This window comes from Oryctolagus cuniculus, chromosome 1 (assembly GCF_964237555.1).
Source record: "Oryctolagus cuniculus chromosome 1, mOryCun1.1, whole genome shotgun sequence".
NCBI classification, from domain to species: Eukaryota; Metazoa; Chordata; class Mammalia; order Lagomorpha; family Leporidae; genus Oryctolagus; species Oryctolagus cuniculus.
Window position 1 is genome coordinate 97498468 of NC_091432.1, and position 21193 is coordinate 97519660.

At 38.0% G+C, this 21193-nt stretch overlaps 1 protein-coding gene across 10 annotated transcripts in view; it reads left to right on the top strand.

The window, feature by feature from the left end:
* The window catches only part of GRIA4 (glutamate ionotropic receptor AMPA type subunit 4), a 387746-nt gene that overhangs the window by 295708 nt on the left and 70845 nt on the right, over nucleotides 1–21193 (top strand). For all 10 annotated transcript variants that reach the window (XM_070077585.1, XM_017343621.3, XM_051819991.2 and 7 more), the window contains 4 exons: nucleotides 2036–2089; nucleotides 11282–11440; nucleotides 17679–17846; nucleotides 19081–19185. In XM_070077585.1, the coding sequence (XP_069933686.1) occupies nucleotides 2036–2089; nucleotides 11282–11440; nucleotides 17679–17846; nucleotides 19081–19185 (486 nt within the window). The remainder of the gene's footprint in view (nucleotides 1–2035; nucleotides 2090–11281; nucleotides 11441–17678; nucleotides 17847–19080; nucleotides 19186–21193) is intronic.

Here is a 21193-nt window from a genome sequence, read left to right on the forward strand (position 1 = left end):
GATCTATAGCAGACTCAATAACAGTGCACAGTTTCCTGACAAAGTACCATCAAGCATCTCTGATAACTGTCGTTTGCACAAGCTACCTCCAAGGTTCCCAGAGAATTAAATGGCTCCAGCCTGTTCAGTTCATGGGAAATCCTCAGATTTGGATGACCCGATGTGATGACTTGTTTAATCTATCTCTTTGCTGAACTTTCTTTATAATCTCATCTATTTATTCTCTGCCCTTAACGTCATGGTGATGTTCTCAAGTAAATTTAGTTTTAGATCAAATGTGGATTAAGTGAATCTGGCAATACAAAAACATGCAGTGATGCTATGTAAAATACCACAAATTTATAGCTAAACTTCTAAGAAGTAAAGAAAATATTCAGGGGCCAAGAATAAAAGGTGGGTATGAAGAAGTGGCCAGATTGAGTAGCTTAATATAAGATCAAATATGCACCTAAGGGCAGGAGTTTTGAACTCCATCAAGGCTTCAGATTCAACCTTAGATCCCACATAAATCTAGATCAGCAGGGTAACAACACAATAAAAGACAAGAGTAGAAAAAAAATCTGTTGTTTGTGCAGGAAGTCAGTTAAGTGTTTTTTATCTTGGCCTGGGCTTTGTGTGGTGAGGAAAGTATCTCCCCTGAGATTTTATGATCGCAGCCTTCTTTATGCAGATTGTATTTTGAATTTATTCACGCACTGTCAAATGAGAACCTAGAAGCTGAGAAATCATCGGTAAAGGGTCCCTAGACCAGTGATCCCAACATTGTAGCATCTGTTAGGTGCAGACACAAAATATCATTGGAGGAATATTGGCTGAGATTGTCCTAGAACTGTTAAAGCTCAATCCTGATAGTCAGGAACTATAAAAGATCCTGAACAGTAATTTTAGAGCAAAAAGTAAAATTCCAAACTAACTTCAATGAAACTGCAAATTTTGAAGACAAAGAGGTGGGCTTATGTGAAATCAAAACACAAAGATAAAATGAGCAGAAATTTCACTTCACCAGTATATCCAGGTATACAAAATAGCTTTATAGTGCAATTCCTCTGTTCTGATTTTAAAAGGGATTTCCCTTTTAGAGTTATTCTAGTAAAAAGAATAATTTTTAGGTGATAGTAAAATGCTAAAAACAATTTAATTTCTTCTTGGATAATGAAAGTGCATGAAAATCTTAAATTGCTTTATTTCCTTTCAGGGCACCAATGAGCAAAGCTGCTCCTTAGTAACTGCAATTAAAATTGACTGATTTGTATTTGAAACACAGAGAAACAAAGACACAGAGATCTCTCATTTACTGATTCATATCTCAAATTGCCTGCAATCACTTGGGGTTAAGCCAAGCAAAAGCCAGGAGCCAGGGACTCAATCTGGGTCCCCCATGTAGATTGGCAGGGACCCATGTACTATCACCTGCTGTCACCTGCTACTCCCCAGGATGTATGTTTTTAGCCTTTGTTATATTCCTATGGAACAGTGATCTTTCTACTTTTTACTTGTTAAATATTATGGTTAGTGGTGCATTAAGCCTGTGATTATAAATTGAAATAATGTTTTTCAAAAATTAAAGAAAACAAAAAAGAACAGAAGGAAGGAGGGGGATTGAGGGAGGGAGAAAAGTATGGCTATCTTCTTAGAATTGTATCTATGAAGTACATGAATTCTGTTCTCTTTATATTAATAAAATATTTTTTAAAAAAAAGAAATCAAGAGTAGATCTGGGACTTGAACCCAGGCACCCTGACATAAGATGTGGGTTTTGTAAGCAGCAGATTATCCAAGGATCCCAACATTCATCCAAGTATTTTCTAAAGTAGGTATAGTGAAATAATTGGTCATGTTTTAAGTATGACTGAGACAGTTTTTTCGAGTTTAACTATTTTTAGCCTCTTAATTAGAATTTATCACTTTTATAAGGAAAACTTTATCATTTTTCCCTCAAAATTTCACATGGAATCATGCCAGAATTATATTTTTTTAAAAATAATATTCCAATAAGGTTACATTGATTTCCCTCTGTTTTCTTATATCTTCACAGATTGTCAGCGTTGGAAAGCATGTTAAAGGCTACCATTATATCATTGCAAACTTGGTAAGAACTCTTCGTTTTCTACTTTTCATAAGAATTACTTAAGCATTCAAGATTATTTAACTGTGCCTTAAAATAACACTCCAGGAAATGATAAGACCGCATTACTTACTAAGCTTTTTGTAACTCAGAATATTTTATTCTAATGATCATCTTATTTATAAGACTATGTTTTTATGCAGAATACCTCAATACCTGCCAGAGATCTTTAAAACTAATTGTAATGTTTACTTTGGTATGATACCACTGTTATCAAAAAATGATTTTTTTCTATCTCAATGATAAATGGTACTGCATGCATAATTATTGCCAATACTTGGGTAAAATGATGAGTTACATCCTCCAATTTTAAGAGTAACAGAATAAAACTGCTGCTTAAACAAGTCTTTCTAATAGGAACAATACAAATTATTTTAATTTGTTGACTTTACACATACTGCACACAGATGCCTAGTGAAAAAGATATATGCATTTTTATGAAATCCTTAAAGTCCTGGGACAATTCCTTTTAGATTTTTTTTTGCAAGACCTACTAAATATTTGTTAACCTTATAATGTAGAGGAAAACTAGCTGAGGAGGGACACCCTTTTCATTTTATTGGAGTACCATCTGCCCTAAGGTTTTGATCCTCAAAGTGCTTTATCCTAAGGAAGTTCAGGTTGTTTTCTTCTTTCTCTGTTTATTCCTACTACACATTTCTATCATGAGTATCCTGTGCTTGAAGCAGGAAAAGAGCTAAAGGACGTCCAATGTGTCAGATCTTTCCATGTGGCAAGTAGATCATCACATCTTAGAGAGAAATTTTCAGTCTTTAGTGAACTACACTGTGGAGCTGAGATAAGAAAATACAAATATGGACTGTGAGTCATTGTGTGTTGTTCCTGAGACAAAGTATAATTTTGCAACTTAATTGTTTATCATGAGAATAGTGAGAAATTTTGACTTGTCTTTCCCATTGCTTTTAGTGGGGTGTTTTAGTATTTTTCTCTAAAAATGTAAATCTTAAGAGGAGTATGTACCAGTCTTAGTCACTATGAGAGAAAAGAGCTTATGATTATGAGATGTCTGTATTCACAATGTATTATACAATGAGATTCTAATTACTTTTAGAGCAAATATATATAATTTTCACATCAATTCTATGTAAACAAGAGAATTGAGGGGAAAACAGTAATATCTTAGAACTATCATTCCAGAAATGAATTGGTGATATGGGCAACTAGAATGAATGAACCAAAACAAAATGGAAAACAATTGATTATGTAACACATGAGTGGGTACCGTAGCCTGCTATCATAGCCCTAGTGGATGACAGCATACTTACCTTAGCTAAAGTACTGATACATGAACTGGAAAACATTTTTGCTTGTATTAAGGAACAAAACCATCAATCTCCCTAAAAACAGCAAGCTTTTTCATATGTAGTTTATACTTTTGTAACAGAATTAGGCCAGTTGACTTGCACGTGTCTACCTTCTAAAATAGTATATTAATACGGTTCTGTTGGTATATTCACTTACCATTAGAGGGCTGTTGTCTGTAACACCAGGATGGTTTTTGTTTCACTTGGCCAGTGAACAACTATTTCTTGAAAGCTATGTGCATAACATTTCCAATGTGAACACAGAATCAAAATGAAAATTTTATTAACATTACACTTAATGTTAAAGGACTGAATAATTTTCTCCTAAGATCAGAAATGAGAGTGGATTCCCTCACCCCTTATACCGAATACCGTACTTAAGGTTTTAGCAACGGCAATTAGACAAGAAAAAATATGGCTCCAAGATTGAGAAGGAAAAAGACTGAATAAACAAAAATCATAAATAATCAAAAGTAATTATAGATATGTTAAGTTAAGCAGTGTTGCAAGATATAAGGTCCACAATAAAAAGCAGTATATTTCTATATACCAGCAACAAACTTTCTGAAAAAAATGAAGAAAATAATTAATTTTTTAAAATGGATTTATTTGAAAAGTCAGCATTAGAGAAAGAGAGAGGGAGAGAAAGAAAGAAAGAAAGAAATAGAGAGAGAAAAGAGAGAGAGCGATATCTTCCATTCTCTGACTCCCCAGATGGCTACAGTGACCTGCCAAAACCAGACCCAGGAGCTTCATCCAGTTATCTCATGTGGGTGGCAGTGGCTCAAACACTTGGGCCATTGTCTGCTGCTTTTCTCAGGTGCATTAGCAAGGGAGCAGGATCAGAAGTGGAAGAGCCAGGACTCAAACTGGGCCCAAATGGGATTTTGACATCAGAAGCAGTGGCTTAACCCGTTATGCCACAATGCCAGGCCCAAAATAATTAATTTATTGTTATAATTTATTACTAATAGAGGCTAGTACTTACAAATTCATTAAAACTGATTTAATGGCCGGCATTGTGGTGTATCATGTAAAGCCACCAACTATAGTGCTGGCATCCCATATGGGCACCTGCTCAAGTCCCAGCTGCTCCACTTCAGATCCAGCTCACTGCTATGACCTGGGAAAGCAGTAGAAGATGGCCCAAAACCTTGGGCCCCTGCACCCACAAGAGATACCTGGAAGACTGTCCTGGCTCCTGGATTCAGATCAGCACAGCTCTGGCCATTGTGGCCTTCTGGGGAGGGAACCAGCAGATGGAAGATTCTCTCTCTCTCTCTCTCTCTCTGCCTCTGCCTCTGCCTCTGCCTCTCTATAACTCTGCCTTCCAAATAAATAAATAAAAACAGTGTTGAAAACTAAAGCAGAAAGCATGAAGTACAACCTATGTTCACTAATAAGAAAAGAACAAAACTAAATGAACATTAGTATGTGATATATAAAGTTGTATAATGAATTTATAAGCATTCATTTTTGCAAAAGTCTTATTTAAACAAAATTAACTCTCTGGGGTCAGTGCTGTGGCACAGTGGGTTAAGCCACCATCTGCAGCACCAGCATCCCATATGGGCACTGGTTTGGGTCTCATAATGTGCTTGGGAAAGCAGTGAAAGATAGTCCAAGTCCTTGGGCCCCTGTACCCACATGGGAGACAAGACGAAACTCCTGGTTCGGCCTTGCCCATTTGTGGCCATTTGAAGGGTGAACCAGCAGATGGAAGACTCTCTCTCTCTCTTTCTCTCTCCTCAAATAATTCTGAACTTCAAAGAAATAAGTGAATCTTTAAAAAAAAATTAACTGTCTAAAGAAACTAGGATTAACTATGAGTATTCTTTATAATCTTTTAAAATTATAGTCCTCTAAACCAAGAAATAAAATTGCAGAAATATTAGCTTCCTAGTGGTCCTTAAATTCTTTGGCTAAGAATCAGAAAGCAGATTTCATTTATTTATATAAAATAATATTGAGTTTTTTTCTCAGAAAAAGTGCACATGGCTTGTGAATGCTTATTGACATTACCAATAAGTTGAATTTATCCTCGTTTATTTTCATCTATTTTTCAGAGAGTTAACTAAGAAAATAGCTTTCCTACTTTCACCCAAGAATTTCTCTTTTCCAGTTCTTTCATTTTGCTACCAGTTAGTTTTTAAAGACAGGTATGATTATTTCATTTTCCTGCTTAAATTTTTTTACTGGCCTCAGGCTGCAAACGCAGGAAAAGAAATCAGTCTCTCTGATCTGATCCCCTGTGGGCTTTGCAGCCCTATCTGCTAATACTTGTCTCACCTCTCTTGCAAAATTTGCAATTTTCTTGCAATCAATACTGTCCCAACCCTGAGTCATTTCCCAAGTGTTTATCATCTTCTACCAAAGTAAGCATTCTAAAGCTAAGCCCTGTTCTACTGACATTCTTCAGGATCAACTACTTAGACCATTTAACTTAACTTAAGATGCTTTAAGAGTTTACCTGCACATCACCCCAAGTCTCTTTCCCATTCCACCCCCATGTGCCCCTTTTCCAAACCAAAAAGACTCCCAGACACCTAGTACTATTTTTCTCTTGCCAGCTTTTGCTTAGGTTGCTTTATCCACCTAGAGGTTTTTACCCCTGCCAGTCCTAACTGATGAATTCAGGCACTACTTTCAGAAAGTCTTCTTTAAATTGCCACTTGTGATGTTAAATGGCCTCTTCTGGGTTTGCACATCATTTTGTGTACTGATAGTGTAGAATCCATGGTGGGGGCTTTCGTAAAATCATTATTCTATAATTCCTTTGTACCAAGTGTCATCCAACATACTGTGGCACCGCTGCAAGTAAGATGTTAACACAATGCAATCCCATTAAAGACAGGAGTGGTGTCTTTTTCTCCCTTGTAAAACTAATCTTTATTCCCACTCTTTATTTGTTGAATTTATGCTCCTTCTCTTGCACCTGGATTTGGTCTTACATTTGCTGTGTTACTATAACTGTTTTACTACACTCTTAAAAAATTAGATGTGCTTTTTTTTTTAATTTACTTGACAGATAGAGATATAGACAATGAGAGAGAGAGACAGAGACAAAGGTCTTCCTTCTGTTGGTTCACTCCCCAAATGGCCACTAAGGCTGGCACTGCGCCCATCCGAAGCCAGGAGCCAGGTGCTTTCTCCTGGTCCCCAATGTGGGTGCAGGGCCCAAGCACCTTGGTCATCCTCCACTGTCTTCCCGGGCCACAGCCGAGAGCTGGACTGGAAGAGGAGCAACCGGGACTAGAACCCAGTGCCCAAATGGGATGCCGGCCCTGCAGGTGGAGGATTAACCAAGTGAGCCACGGCGCCGGCCCAGATGTGCTTATTTTATAGACTGGAAAATGAGGTTCATTGTAACCCAGGATCACAAAGATTGTAACTCTTTTTTTCTTTAAAGATTTGTTTATGTATTTGAAAGAGTTGGGAGAGGGAAGGGGGGAGGGAGCAGGGGATCTTCCATCCACTGGTTCACTCCCCAAATGACCTCAACAGCTGGAGTTGGGCCCTTCTGAAGTCAGGAGACAGGAGCTTCTTCTAGGACTCTTTTTTGGGGGGCCAAGAACTTGGGCCATCCCCTGCTGCTTTCCCAGGCACATTAGCAGGGAGCTGGATAGAAAGTGGAGCAGCCGGGATTTGATTGGTGCCCATATGGGAAGTCAGGGTTGCAGATGATGGCTTTACCCACTATACAACAGTGCCAGCCCCAAGGTTATAGATCCTAAAAGCACATTTGAAGCACTGTTCATTCTGATTAAAACAATAAATTCATAAATAAATTAATTATAGATAAGTATTGTCACACAAGTAGTAGTAATGTCACCAAAAAAAAAAATTCACTGAACCATTCCTCACAGCACCTTAAAGAGGAATCTGACCCCGGACACATTGCTGTGTATCTGTATTCACTCGTTTTTCAGCAGTCAGATAACCAAAATGTGGCCACCGACAGCAACAGGAGCTCTACTCATTTGTTCCACCTGCAAATCAAAGTCTTACAATCTGCTCTTATATGATTAATTTTAAAAAATATATTCAGTTTACATCTAGGAAAACATCTGGCTCTGTCATAAAAAAGTATGAAATTATTTGAAATGTTCAGGATATATAAAGACAAACTGCGTCTATTCCTTACCTATCCCCTACCACACCACAAGCACCACCCACATGCATGTGAACACACAGGCATACCCAGTGCCCCATTCTTTCCTTATTCAGAAGTTAAAGTAACATACAGGGCATAAAGCAGCTTATCTGACTTTAGGTGTCTGGTTAGTTTCAGAATGAGGACTAGACACAGTTAAAATTTGCAATCTAGCAGTTTTATTCAAGGGCAATGACCTCAAATTCTACCAATTTGGTAGAATATTATTTTATGTTTTCCTTTCTGCTTCCTATGTTCTTCAGCTTTTCTGCAATGACTATATCTGGTTCTGCCACCTTTCTACTTGTGCATCAAAAGTACATTTTCTGAGGACTGGTGCTGTGGTGCAGCAGGTTAAAGCCATAGCCTGCAGCACCAACATCCCATATGGGCACTGGTTCAAGTCCTGGTTGCTCCACTTCCGATCCAGCTCCCTGCTAATGCACCTGACAAAGCAGTGGAAGATGGCCCAAGTCCTTGGGCCCCTGCAGCCAGGTGGGAGACCTGGAAGAAGCTCCTGGCTTCTGGCTTCTGGCTTCTGGCTCCTGGCTTCAGATCAGCTCAGCTCTGGCTGTTTTTTCAGCCATTTGAGAAGTGAACCACTGGGTGGAAGACATCACTCTCTCTGTGTGTGTCTCTACCTCTCTCTGTAACTCTGTCTTTCAAATAAAATAAGTGATAAATCTTAAAAAAAAAAAAGTACATTATCTGAGCAACTAATTTTTAAAAGATAGTGAGAAGGAATATTCCCCCAACCTATTTGCTGTTCCTTCTGTTAACTGCACCAGAACTATCTCAATATGATTTAGTCAACCTGTGATCCTGGAATGCAAAACACAGCAGATTACCTAAATTAGATAAGCCCTAAAGGATATGCATTTATTGAATACTGATAATGATTGATGAATTTATACATCCGCATAAATAGTAATCATGATATATGAGACCTCTAATTTTAAACATTTCTTTTTCCCCCAGAGAATTACAAACATCTAGAGATTAAAAGGATTCTAGCTTCAACCCAGAGGTTCCAGCCATTGCAGCCATTTGGGGAGTAGACCAGTGGGTGGAAGCTCTTGCTGTTTATCTCTCTAGCTACTGCTTAATTTAAAAATTTGTATTTTGAATTAAAAAAAAGAAAAAAATCAATTGGAAGTTAATCTGGGGCGGTCCTTAACTGTTATGAAATACAAGCAACATAGTTGCCCATTTCAACAAGTAGAAAGTCTTTACCCTGATCTCCTGTGCCCTCTGACTTGGGGGAGGAGGGGAATCATTCACTTAGTTATTTTATTTCTCCCCAACGCAACTGTTGGTAACCCATTTTATTACAATGCTACCCTACAGCTTTCAGCTATGTAATATTCTCTGAATAAAAAGTGAAACAAAATGGCCACCAAATAACTTTAGTAGGAGACTGCTTCACAGTCTAGATACTATCAATGTTCTACAAAAAATCATAATGAATATAAAAGGAAAAATATTTCCTGTGCTCGCACCCACACACACACAGACAGCTAAAATTAACTGAACCACCCAGCATTCATTCCAATCATAACTGAAAGGAGTTTATAATAAAACGTGGTAATTCTTTCCCTTTACCTTGAGCATAGCAACCAGATGGAATCAGAGAAGTGCGGACTGCTATTTATCCGTTAGATTTTACGTCTGATGATTTTGTGAAGGCTGCAGCTTTGCCCGCATGTTTGCAGCTGTGGATAATGCTATACAAGAAGGTTGGCAGACCTCCTATTTCAGCCATGGCTGATAGAAAATAATAATGCCATCAATTACAAACTAATGCACTATTTGAATTACTATGGCTTTTACAAAACACTGAAATTATTTGCCAGCCCGTGGGTCTGCCCTGTACTCTGACAGAAGCAAACAAATGTTGAACTGACATTTTGCTAGCTGGAGATTGATGGACAGTGTTTTCTCCATTTCAAAAACGTAGATTTGCTTTCTGGTGTCTAATTTCTTTCTCAATGAAATGAGAATGTTACTAATGAACTGTCAAATTAGTTCACACATAATGGACATGAAATAAATATTTGTTGAGTGAATTGATTAATAGCTATCACTGAGTTAATTCAAACCATATGTGCTAGATCCTAACACCCTCATTCTCATTTTGTATGTGGGAAATCTAAGGTGAGATGGTAACAGAGGTGAGAGTCAACGCCTGTGTTTTCTTTGCACCGTATCACCTTGCCTCTCCCAGGAACATTGTGACAATTAACAAAATTAAAAACACACACCTTTCTAAGAATACTCAGGAGCACAGCTGAAAAGGCCACATTCAAAAGTGGATTTGTCTACCATTTCTTTGCTGGTGACCTTGAATACTTTCTCTTCATCCCATTGAGCTTCAGTTGTCATATCTGTAAGATAAAGTTAATCATAGAATTTATATCATAGTCCTCCTGTCAGCACACCTGTAGATAGATAACACAATATGAGTTTAGCACAGTACCTGACACATAATATCAGCTATGAGTTCACATATTTGGTCCTGAGTCTAAACAACACTTTTGCGTAGCTGCAAATGGACTTATATATTTCTTCTTGGATAACCAAACAGTAATGTGTGCATATATAGGCTAAGAAGATAAGTGCTGCATTGTACAATAACAATTTTTTGAAGTTCCAAAAGCATGACCAAGGCACACTGAGGAGGACAAGCAACCCTAAGTTTTTATTGATGTCTACTATCACTACAGTGTTACTAATGCACATTCTACTGCCAACAGACAAAGCATTTTCCCTTCAATTACTCAACATAATTAATTTAAAATAATACAGTAAATATTCTATAAACTCGTGTTTCTGTGAAAGGAAGGGTTATCTGAGCTAGTATCTGTGTTTTATTAATTCATTGCCTCAGTATGCTTCTGTTCTTACAAATGTTTATGTATTTTATTATAGTATTTGTTTTTGTAATGGGGAAAAGGGTCCTCTTAGAAAACATACATTGATGGATAGATAGAAAATAAATTAATAACTCTCCAGAATTGTTGAAATGCAGATAACTGTCCATAGGCCAAAAGAGATGTCAATCTTCCCTCCCAGTCTCTGCATTCCACCTGGTAGACACCATCTTTTCCTCACTATACAGGAGCCCGTGAATGACATGTCTTCCTCCTTTCCCTAACTCTGAAGTCTGTAGTGACTGATGTACTCACAGCCTTTAACTGCTGTAATTGAATCACCAGCTCTGTCTTCTTTTAGACCACTTTGTAATCAAACTCCTTAAAATGCATTACGTCATTATACTCAGAGGACTATAATACCTTGATATTACCTTCACATAATGCCCATTTATACATATCTCTATCAGAGGGCAATTATGTCCTCAACAGGAGACTTTTAGTGCTATCATATTCATCTCTTATATCCCGTTCCATGCTTCATAAAAGGCATTCAAGAAATAATTGAGTTGAACAGAACTGAAAACATTTATAGCCTTTTCTGATGAAATGAATTTTGAATGACAAAATTTCACAGTTAAATTGACATAATTAGATTTTTCACTTCTTTCTACCCATTGCTTTATTAGACATCTATTTGGATGTACATACTCATATTGGTCATAAAATTATGTCATTATTGAAGAGCTGAAATGTATAATAGTGAACTAAATTTAAATTTAACAGTCTTTCATATTGGTTTTCATAGGGATTCAAAGATATTTCTCTTGAGAGGTTTATACACGGTGGAGCCAATGTTACAGGATTCCAGTTGGTAGATTTTAATACACCAATGGTAACCAAACTAATGGACCGCTGGAAGAAACTAGATCAAAGAGAGTATCCAGGATCTGAGACTCCTCCAAAGGTATTTGGTCTCATATAATATGTTGCTAGCATTTTAAGATCTAAAGTTGAAAGTTTATGATGCAATTCTTCCAGTACTGTTTTGTCAGACACAGTGTGGCACAGGAAAGAAGCAGTTTGTCACAGTCACCGCACTTCACAAGACTTAATGACTTAGAAATCTGTATATTGAAGAGTACAGTTGTTAAATAATAGCTGAAGCCATTCACTATGATTATTACTCTATATATGATTTGTTTTGAAGAAACTGCATGTATTTTTTTCAATGTTTGTTAACTAAATAGGTCAGAATGGGCATCAGTAACTTTTCTACCCAGTAAAAATCTGTGTTTGCAAAGCAATTTCTAATTAGAGAGTAAGTTACAAAAATGGTAGGAATGTAACATGCATACTTTCTGCAAAGCTTCTCTTTGAAATTCACACTCAAAGGTGAGGTTGTTTGATTTTTCACTGACAAATATTGCAGAAAGATGTTAGTATTTGGAAATGAAGCTTGTAAATTGCTGATCATAAGTACATCTTTTTCTCACCTGGAAAGATAACTTTCTTAGGTTTCATGTAAGTAGTGGGCATAATATTTCTTAAATATTCTAATCTAAAGAGTTAAAGTTTCTTTTTAAGGCACTGTTTGCTAATCTCTCACTGACCAGTGTCTTCCACTAAAAAGTTTTAATGGATAACTGGAAAATTCAATGTAAAAAAAACCTAACATATAGGGGTAAAGGTTATATGTTCTTCCATTTTCTAATTATAAAACTTCTCATAAGGCTATGTCATTTCCCTCTGAAATATGGGGATTTGACTATGTAGCCATATCATCTCCACTGTCCTACAAGAATCATGAATCTCAAAATGGAGCGCTTATTATGTGTTCACTGTGTGGTAAGCACTGTATTCCTTCCCTCTGAGCTTAGAGATGAAGGCATGCAAGATATTCAGTGGATATGTTAATCAGCTGTCACTGAGTCAGCTACCAGGTTCACAGAACACCCGGGATTGGCTCATTTTAATGTCTCCTGTTTGAAGTCCAACTAGTCTTTTCTATGCTGTAGCTTCCAGCATTTTGTTATAAATATATATGATTCTGTCACAGCTTTTAATATAATGTCAGGCACTCACTAACCATTTAATAAGTATATACAGTTAATTCTCCTTATTCCCTAGAGTTTTGTTCTATAAATCTCTTCAAGTATTGAATGAGCAGAACTGAATCTTGGCTCCTGGGGGGAATACAAGGTTAAGTGTTATGATTCTCCTGTTATAATCTTTTTGTCGACCAATCAATACATAACCCTGTCTGGTATGTTTCTCTATGTAGAATCCCAACTTGATATATTGATGATTCATTAACAATGAACTTGTGGCCAGTAACACTATGACTCATGCCTGAATGAAGCTTATGAAATGTGTATATTTTTTCTAGAAGGCCCATCACAACTTTCTTGCACTTAGGAACACTAGACAGCTCTTCAACTTGGCACTTTTAGGCCATTTTACAGTGAAATCATCAGCAAATACACAAAAATGTAGATCCATTTTAGATTACTAAATAGATAGTATTCTATCTACAACATTTCTCTACAACATGAGAACAGAAATAAGAAAACAGAATGTTTGGGGCCAGTGCTATGGTTAAGCCTCCACCTGCAATATCAGCATCTTACATGGGTTCAGGTCCTGGCTGCCCCACTTCTGACCCAGCTCCCTACTAATGAGTCTGGGAAACCAGAAGAGGATGGCCCAAGTGCTTGGGCCCCTGCACCTGGCCCAGCACCGACCACTGAAGCCATTTGTGGAGTGAACCAGTGGATGGAAGATCTATCTCTGTCTCTCTCTCCTTCTCTTTCTATCTCTGCCTTTCAAATAAATAAATAAATCTATAAAAAAGAATAAAAAGAAAAAGAATCAGAGTGTTTTGTTGTTCAACTGTTACTGGGATCTTGAATGTTGGATGGTTGTCGCTCCCCCTCTTCGTGGAGGAACGACACAGGACCCTGCGCTGTTCTTTCGTCTGCTTGGCCCTCCCCGGGTTTGCTGCTGGTTCTTCCCGGGTTGGCTACCGTCCCTTCCACCTCCGTGGAAGGGCGGTTCCCCCTGCCACTTTCCCCACTTCCGCGGGGGAGCGGCACACCGCCGGCCGGCTCTCTCGGGGGCTGCTCAGGTGTTCCTTCAGATAGATGTTCCTGGTGCATGTTGTCTCTCTCCTCCTTTATAGTCCTCTTCCACCAATCCCAACTCTGCTACCCACACGCCGAGTACGCTGCTCTCCTCCAATCAGGAGCAGGTCCTGCTGCTTATTTGTTGAACTGGAGGCAGCTGAGTAGAAGCTGTTTCCTCCTCTCCCAGCGCCATATTGTGGGAGAGCAGATGCATAGAATAAGTCTTAATTCCAGTAACTTAGTCTAGTCCGAGTTGCTCCCCACAGATGGCATAAGTTTTTACCACTCTATAGATGTCCACAAATGACCACAAAAGTATCACATGTATTGATTTGGTAGTCACAAACAGAAGTAGGCAAATTTGAAAACATAGAACCTATACATGTTGAGGATTGATCATAGTTAATTAAATTTTACTTTAAATTGAAATTCTTTACTATTTCAACCAAGATTAAAAGCACAATTTCTGATCTTGTTACTTCTGTAGCTTTAGAGAACATCTGGAATAAAGCTCTTCTATCATAGACGCCTGGCAAGTCCTTCCAGTTGCATGAGCCCCGCTCCCTTTCTGATGCTCCAGCCAGACTGAACTACCCGGCATTTTCCCACTCCCTATCAGTCCCTGAACTTCTCCTACCACTCCCATACTCCTCCATATTCATTTCTACCTATGCAAATCTAACCATCTTCCAATATATTACCTTAAATTCCACTTTGTCTCATTCCTCTTTTAAATATGATTCCTTCTTCAAGCTTTGTACTCCCTGTACTACAGCTCAGACATCACTTATCTGAAATGTTTGTGATCAGAAGTGTTTCAGATTTCTTACTTTTTAGCATTTGCATATGCATAATGATATATCTTGGGAGCCACTCCTAAACATGAAACTCGTTAATGTTTCATCAAAGCTGAAGATAATTTTATAGAGTATTTTTAATGATTTTTGCTTTTGAAGCAAAGTTTCACGGCGTGGAATTTTCCCCTTGTAATATCATGTTGGTGCTCAGAAATTTTCAGATTTTGGAGTCTTTTGGAGTTTTGGATTAGGAATGCTCTACCTGAATTTGATTGTCTTATTCTCATCAAGCAGAGATATTTGTACAATTATTGTATCACTCCTATAAACTCCTTTGGTGAGGGAACCCTCTTTTACTTATAATTGTATTCCCTATGTCTAGTACATTTTTCAAAGGGTACTGAGACATTAGTATTATCTTGTTTTCTTTGGTTTTGCTGTTTTGTGTTCCACAGCCAAAGAATGTGCCCTACTTTCCCATAAACCTATGAGGAGCAGAATTAAAATTCATCCCCGTTCTTTCTGCTTCAAGTTCATACTTTTTCCAATGTGATTCTGCCCAGTACCAACTTGTTTTCCACAACTCAGAACTCATGCCACCAATTCTGATCACTGGCCAGAGCAGTCAACAATTACAGGCCCCTACTTACCCTGCCCTCAATGGGAATGTTTATTTAACAACCATTATATTTGGTGAAATAAGCCAGTCCCCAAAAGACAAATAACATATGTTCTCCCTGATCTGTGGTAACTAACAAAGTACCTAAAAGGTAATCTATGGAAGTGAAATTGACACTTTGAGATGTAATGATTTTGGACAGCCCTTGTCTCAACTGTTGAGGAGCAGTTTTTTTTTTTTTTCTTCATACTATTTGTTGACCTCCTTACTTAGTGTAGGTTAATCCTATGAGTATAAAGTTAGCTAAAAATAGATCTTTGAAAAATAATAATGGGAATAGAAGAGGGAGGAGGAAGAAGGGTGGGAGTGTGGATGGGAGTGGGGAATAGGGTGGGAAAAATCACTATGTTCCTAAATTTCATATGAAATGCATGAAGTTTTTTATCTTAAATAAACAATAATAAGGTAAAATGGCCAGTTAATAAAAGATTTTCTAGGTGCCATCTCCAAACCTGTGTGCCCATAAATATGATTACCTAAACTGTAACACAATAAGGCACATGGAAAACAATAATATTGTTTGAACAGTGAAATCCCTTTAAGCTATTGCCTCTCTCCACCTATTAGCTCTATGACCTGTCAAATCCTGGGCCTTGGCTATTCTGGGTGAATGTTTCCCTTGCTCTGTAACACTTTTGTGATATCTGTTCTTTTTCTAGCTCACTTGTTTTATAAAATTGGATAGACTTTATAAAGCACAGCAAATGCATTTGCTCTTTGGTGCCATCTCTTTTCAGCTCTTTTCTCCCTACTGAAAAAGCAGCATATTTCTCTTTTTTCTCTCTTGAGCCTGAAATGCTTCTCTTGCACTTCGAGTCTTTAAAAAATTTCACTTTATTACTGTTTTTATTTTCTTTCCTTACCAAAAAAAAAAAAAAATGACATGATGGCTTTCTCTACTCAGTGAAGTATCAATTCAGGCAGGGGAGGAGAAATATTCATTTTTGATTCATTATCTGGCTTAACAACCCCAATTTCCTTCAGCTACCCCACCCTCATATTGAGGGACATACCTAGCCATAGGCACATTTTATCATATTATCCTGGAAGAACATATAACAAAGGTCTTCATTTACACAACTCTTATACGTCCTTCCAATACAATTTTTGTAATTAGGTCCTCTACAATTGAAAGGTTCTTTCTGAGAATTTATACAATATTCCTTATTTAATCCATGGTTTAGTTTTTCTAGTCCCTGGAATGCTGGCTGCTATGCCTAATGATCATGTTACCTGTATTCACTTTCCACAATTAGAATTTGAAACAATTTTTCTTTAATTTTTCTATCAGAAAATCAAGATTATCCTCTACTTGCCACAGAAAAACCTACCATTCTCACAGGAGTGGAATGTGTTAAACCTATGGAATTGACCATATAGTATTCCTGAAGGAGTTAATGTTGCTTCTCCTGTGGTTAGCAGTTGATGTGCTAGAATGCTACAAGAAAATTGTGCCCTATTTTCCATATTGTTAGTAATTCTTAAATCAAACTTTACCAAAAGCGATCTCTTACTCTTTTATTTTCAGTTTCAACAAATCACATTTTCATCTCATTCTTTCTTCACTTCCTCTCTTAACCTTAAAAACTTTTTCAAACAGCTCATTTTTCTCAAAGAGAAACATAGGATAACCATAAGAAAGCAGGTGTTCTAAACTTTATTATTTATTTTAAAGATTATTTTTATTTATTTGAAAGACAGAGTTACAGAGAGAGGCAGAGAGAGAGAGAGAGAGATCTTCCATCCACTGGTTCACTCCCCAAATGGCTGCAATGACTGGAGCTGTGCCGATCCGAAGCCAGGAGCCACATGCTTCTTCCCGATCTCCCATATGGGTACAGGGGCCCAAGGACTTGGGACATCTTCCACTGCTATCCCAGGCCATCACAGAGAGCTGGATTGGAAGAGGAGCAGCCAGGACTAGAACCAGTGCCCGAATGTGATGCCGGTGCTTCAGGCGAGGGTTTTAACCCGCTATGCCACAGCGCCGGCCCCATCTAAACTTTATTGGAGTGTAACAATATTCTTTTCTACTTAGCATAGAGACTGCTGCATGCATATTTGTAGAAAAGAAAATAATAATTCTTGTATTTCTGAATAAGAATAAACCATCCACTCCTTCTTTCTTGATATTTAACAAGGATATGCACTTCAAGTCAGTCAGCATGTTAAATGTCTGATAAACTTTCTAGGTATTTTGGAGGAATAAATAAGAGTAAGACGTCACAGCATTCTTGGGACTCAACCACAGCAACCATAAAGGCAGACTGTGAGAACACTGCACTTAACGTTTTATATGCTGCCTGTTTGTACTTGGACATAACAGAAAGACCTTGCTTGTCCAAATTGTTGGAAAACAGTTTGTCAGATTTCCTATGTTCCAGGTGTGTTTTTTCCTTTTAGAATCAGGATGATAAGATCTGGTATACAGTCTTTTTATTTAAGAGAGTATAAATGTTTCTCAGTTCAGAGTTAGTTATCAGTAACTTAACTGTCCTTCAGACAGAAGGGTGTTTTATGTCATAAATCCACACACCTCCAGACCATTCCTGGTGCTTGATAAGACTTTAACATTTGCCATTATCATTTTGTTTGTTTGTTTAGTACACTTCTGCTCTAACTTATGACGGAGTCCTTGTAATGGCTGAAACTTTCCGAAATCTTAGAAAGCAGAAAATTGATATTTCAAGGAGAGGAAATGCTGGAGATTGTCTGGCAAATCCTGCTGCTCCGTGGGGTCAGGGAATCGACATGGAGAGGACACTCAAACAGGTAACTCACACTTTTATTCAAGTTCATGTTATCTCATGGTTTTGTTTAAGTGAAATGGTCGAAAAGCAGACCAATTTGAACATGAACAAATATTGCGGTTCAGTAAGTTGAGCCATCATCATTTTGGAGTATCTCTAAAGAGAATATAAAGTAGAATCCTTACGTTTGCCTTTAGTTCAATACATAGTCAGGATAAGCTAGAAATACACTGTGGTAATAAGCAACTCCAACTCATAGTGGTTTAGAACAATAAAGAAGCTTTGCTCACTCCCTCACTAACAAGGACATTCTTATTATATTCACTGGAGAACCATCTTGAATGCTACAAGGGGAAATAGATTATTGTGGGAAGATTTTAAATTAGCAATTAAATGTCATGGCTCTGTAATGACACTAGTCTAGTTTTAAGTGTTCCAAAATACCCTGGCTTCAAAACATAAACATAGTAAAAGTCAATTTATAGTAAATTTAGAATGAAATATACTTGAATATCTTCAAATATGTGTTGATATTTCTTAGCTTCTTATATCTTAATTTTAACACTAGCAAGGATAAGATGGTGTGAGTATCATTATATGGACATATAGATGACACTGAAAAGTAACTGAACAAATCTTATTTCCATTCCTATAAAAATATTTCAATATTAAAGAAGAAATATGTTAATTAAAATTGAAAGTGTATAATATACAAAACATATAAACATATTTGTCTTCCAACAGAATACTTGTATTCGTCTTTAATATTCCTTTTTCAGATTTTTTTTTTTTTTACAGATAGACAGTGAGAGAGAGAGACAGAAAGAAAGGTCTTCTTTCCGTTGGCTCACCCCCCAAATGGCCACTACAGCCAGCGCTGTGCTGATCCAAAGCCAGGAGCCAGGTGCTTCCTCCTGGTCTCCCACACAGGTGCAGGGGCCCAAGCACCTAGGCCATCCTCCACTGCCTTCCCAAGCCACAGCAGAGAACTGTGGAAGAGGAGCAACTGGGACTGGAACCCGGTGCCTACATGGGATGCCGGTGCCGCAGGTGGAGGATTAACCAACTGAGCCAAGGCACTGGCCTCCTTTTTCAGATTCTAAGCTTTCAACTCAAATACCCAGCCAAATGGCAATTTAATGAATTGGTTTTAGTTTATAGTTCCATATCCTTATAGTTGTAAGTGTAGTAGATGACATAGAGATTGCTATTATTGGCAAATTGATACATGTGTGGGATTTGTTTTTCAAACATAGGTTCGAATTCAAGGGCTGACAGGGAATGTTCAATTTGACCACTATGGACGCAGAGTCAATTACACAATGGATGTGTTTGAGCTGAAGAGCACAGGACCTAGAAAGGTGAGCCACAAAGGAACTGAGAAAAGAACATTCTGTCATGTTCACTTGTATTTCACACTTTCAAGGGCTTATCAAGGAAAGATTGGTGGATATTCTACACCTCCTTTTCTTTTTAAATGTGGTACTTAGAAAAGTACTGTCTTAGTAACCTGTGCTAAAATGAATTTTTGTGTTATAATAGTTTAATATTTAATGGTGTACCAAAGCTGAAACAAACCAATTTATGTACCCTTTATATCCTTTCTCCAACATGGAAACAATATGGGTATTGGGGGCAAAGCTTATCAAAAAAACTAGAATGAAATCTACTCTACAGGAAAGAATATAATGCATTAAAACAACTCTAGTGCCTCCATGTAGTCCTTTATGAAATCATTACAGAGAATGCAAGAGCAACTACTTCTGTCAGGTGGGTATAATTAGAACAGACTGGATATTCTTTTTTTATTTTTTATTTACTTTTTTTATTTATTTATTTTTTTTGACAGGCAGAGTGGATAGTGAGAGAGAGAGAGACAGAGAGAAAGGTCTGCCGTTGGTTCACCCTCCAATGGCTGCCGCGGCCGGCGCACCGCGCTGATCCGATGGCAGGAGCCAGGAGCCAGGTGCTTTTCCTGGTCTCCCATGGGGTGCAGGGCCCAAGCACCTAGGCCATCCTCCACTCCACTCCCTGGCCACAGCAGAGAGCTGGCCTGGAAGAGGGGCAACCGGGACAGAATCCGGCGCCCCGACCGGGACTAGAACCCGGTGTGCCGGCGCCGCTAGGCGGAGGATTAGCCTAGTGAGCCGCGGCCCCGGCCCAGACTGGATATTCTTTAAGTAGGCAGGTAGAGCAAAAGAAAGCAGACAGAAGATAAGATTATTAAGGTTATCAGTAGGGTGAAGAAGGAAACAAATACTTGCGTTATTCAGGATGGTGCTGCTTTCAGATACTTGGATTTGGAAAAGCAACTGCTGGTTAAGGCATATCAGTGATCTTCTCAAATTACTCCATGGAATAACAAAAAGTACTTAATGTAAGGAAACAAACAACTCCATTACAGTAATTGATTCTAAGCATCTTCTAGTCAACACATGTGATTTTAGCATACCTGTCACTAGAATTAGTTTGTATTCAAAAGGAAAGAGATGTTCAAGTTTGCCATATCTACAATGCTCCTTCAACACTTAGCTGCTTAGAAATATCTTTCCAAAATACACTTTCCTGCTTTACTAAAATAATCCTGGCTATAATTTATAAAATTCCTGTTATGTCCCAAGCACTGGACCTCGTGTTTGCATGTTTAATCTTCACAGAAAATCTATAATTTGAGTGTTATTGTCTCCCTTTTTCATATGGGAAAATTATGGCCCAGTAAGTTACAGTTACTTATTTAAAGCCAGTCAGTGAAAAAACAAAGATTGTAATTAAGACATGTATGTGCCAGAACCTTCCCATGTCATACTTTGTCTGAGAAGACCCTGTGGAAGCTTTTATTTTCTAGTTGAATAGAGATATAATGGCTTTCATTTGACAAAGAGGAGACTAGTGGAATTTCTAAAGCATGCAAAAGAGATCATTCTGGAGGGAAGAAGCCAAATCAATGAAGGCTGCATGCAGGAGGTGGGATTTAAAGTTAGCCATAAATTCAGAGTTTGGAAAGGTAGCAATAGACAAGGCAACAACCTGGACAATGTCATGGAGACAGAACAGTTAAGATCATATATGGAGAGTGGCAAAGGCTTCCCAGGTTGTATTTCAGTCTCCCATATACATGTATCTGTATGAGAAGGATAACTTTGTAGCTGCCAAGAAAGTCCTCTCTTTCTAGCCTCTTAGTGGCATTTCCTTGTGTGCAGACTGCTGGTCAACATCGTAGGTTGAAGCCTACCTGATCCAGCTCAGGAAGGGCAGGAGCTGGATGACACCTGAACAACCCAGTCTCTAAGAAGACTACCCAAAGCAAGGGAACAAAATCATTTCCCAAAAAAGAGGGAAATGCAGAGGATTCCATGTCAACACCCACTT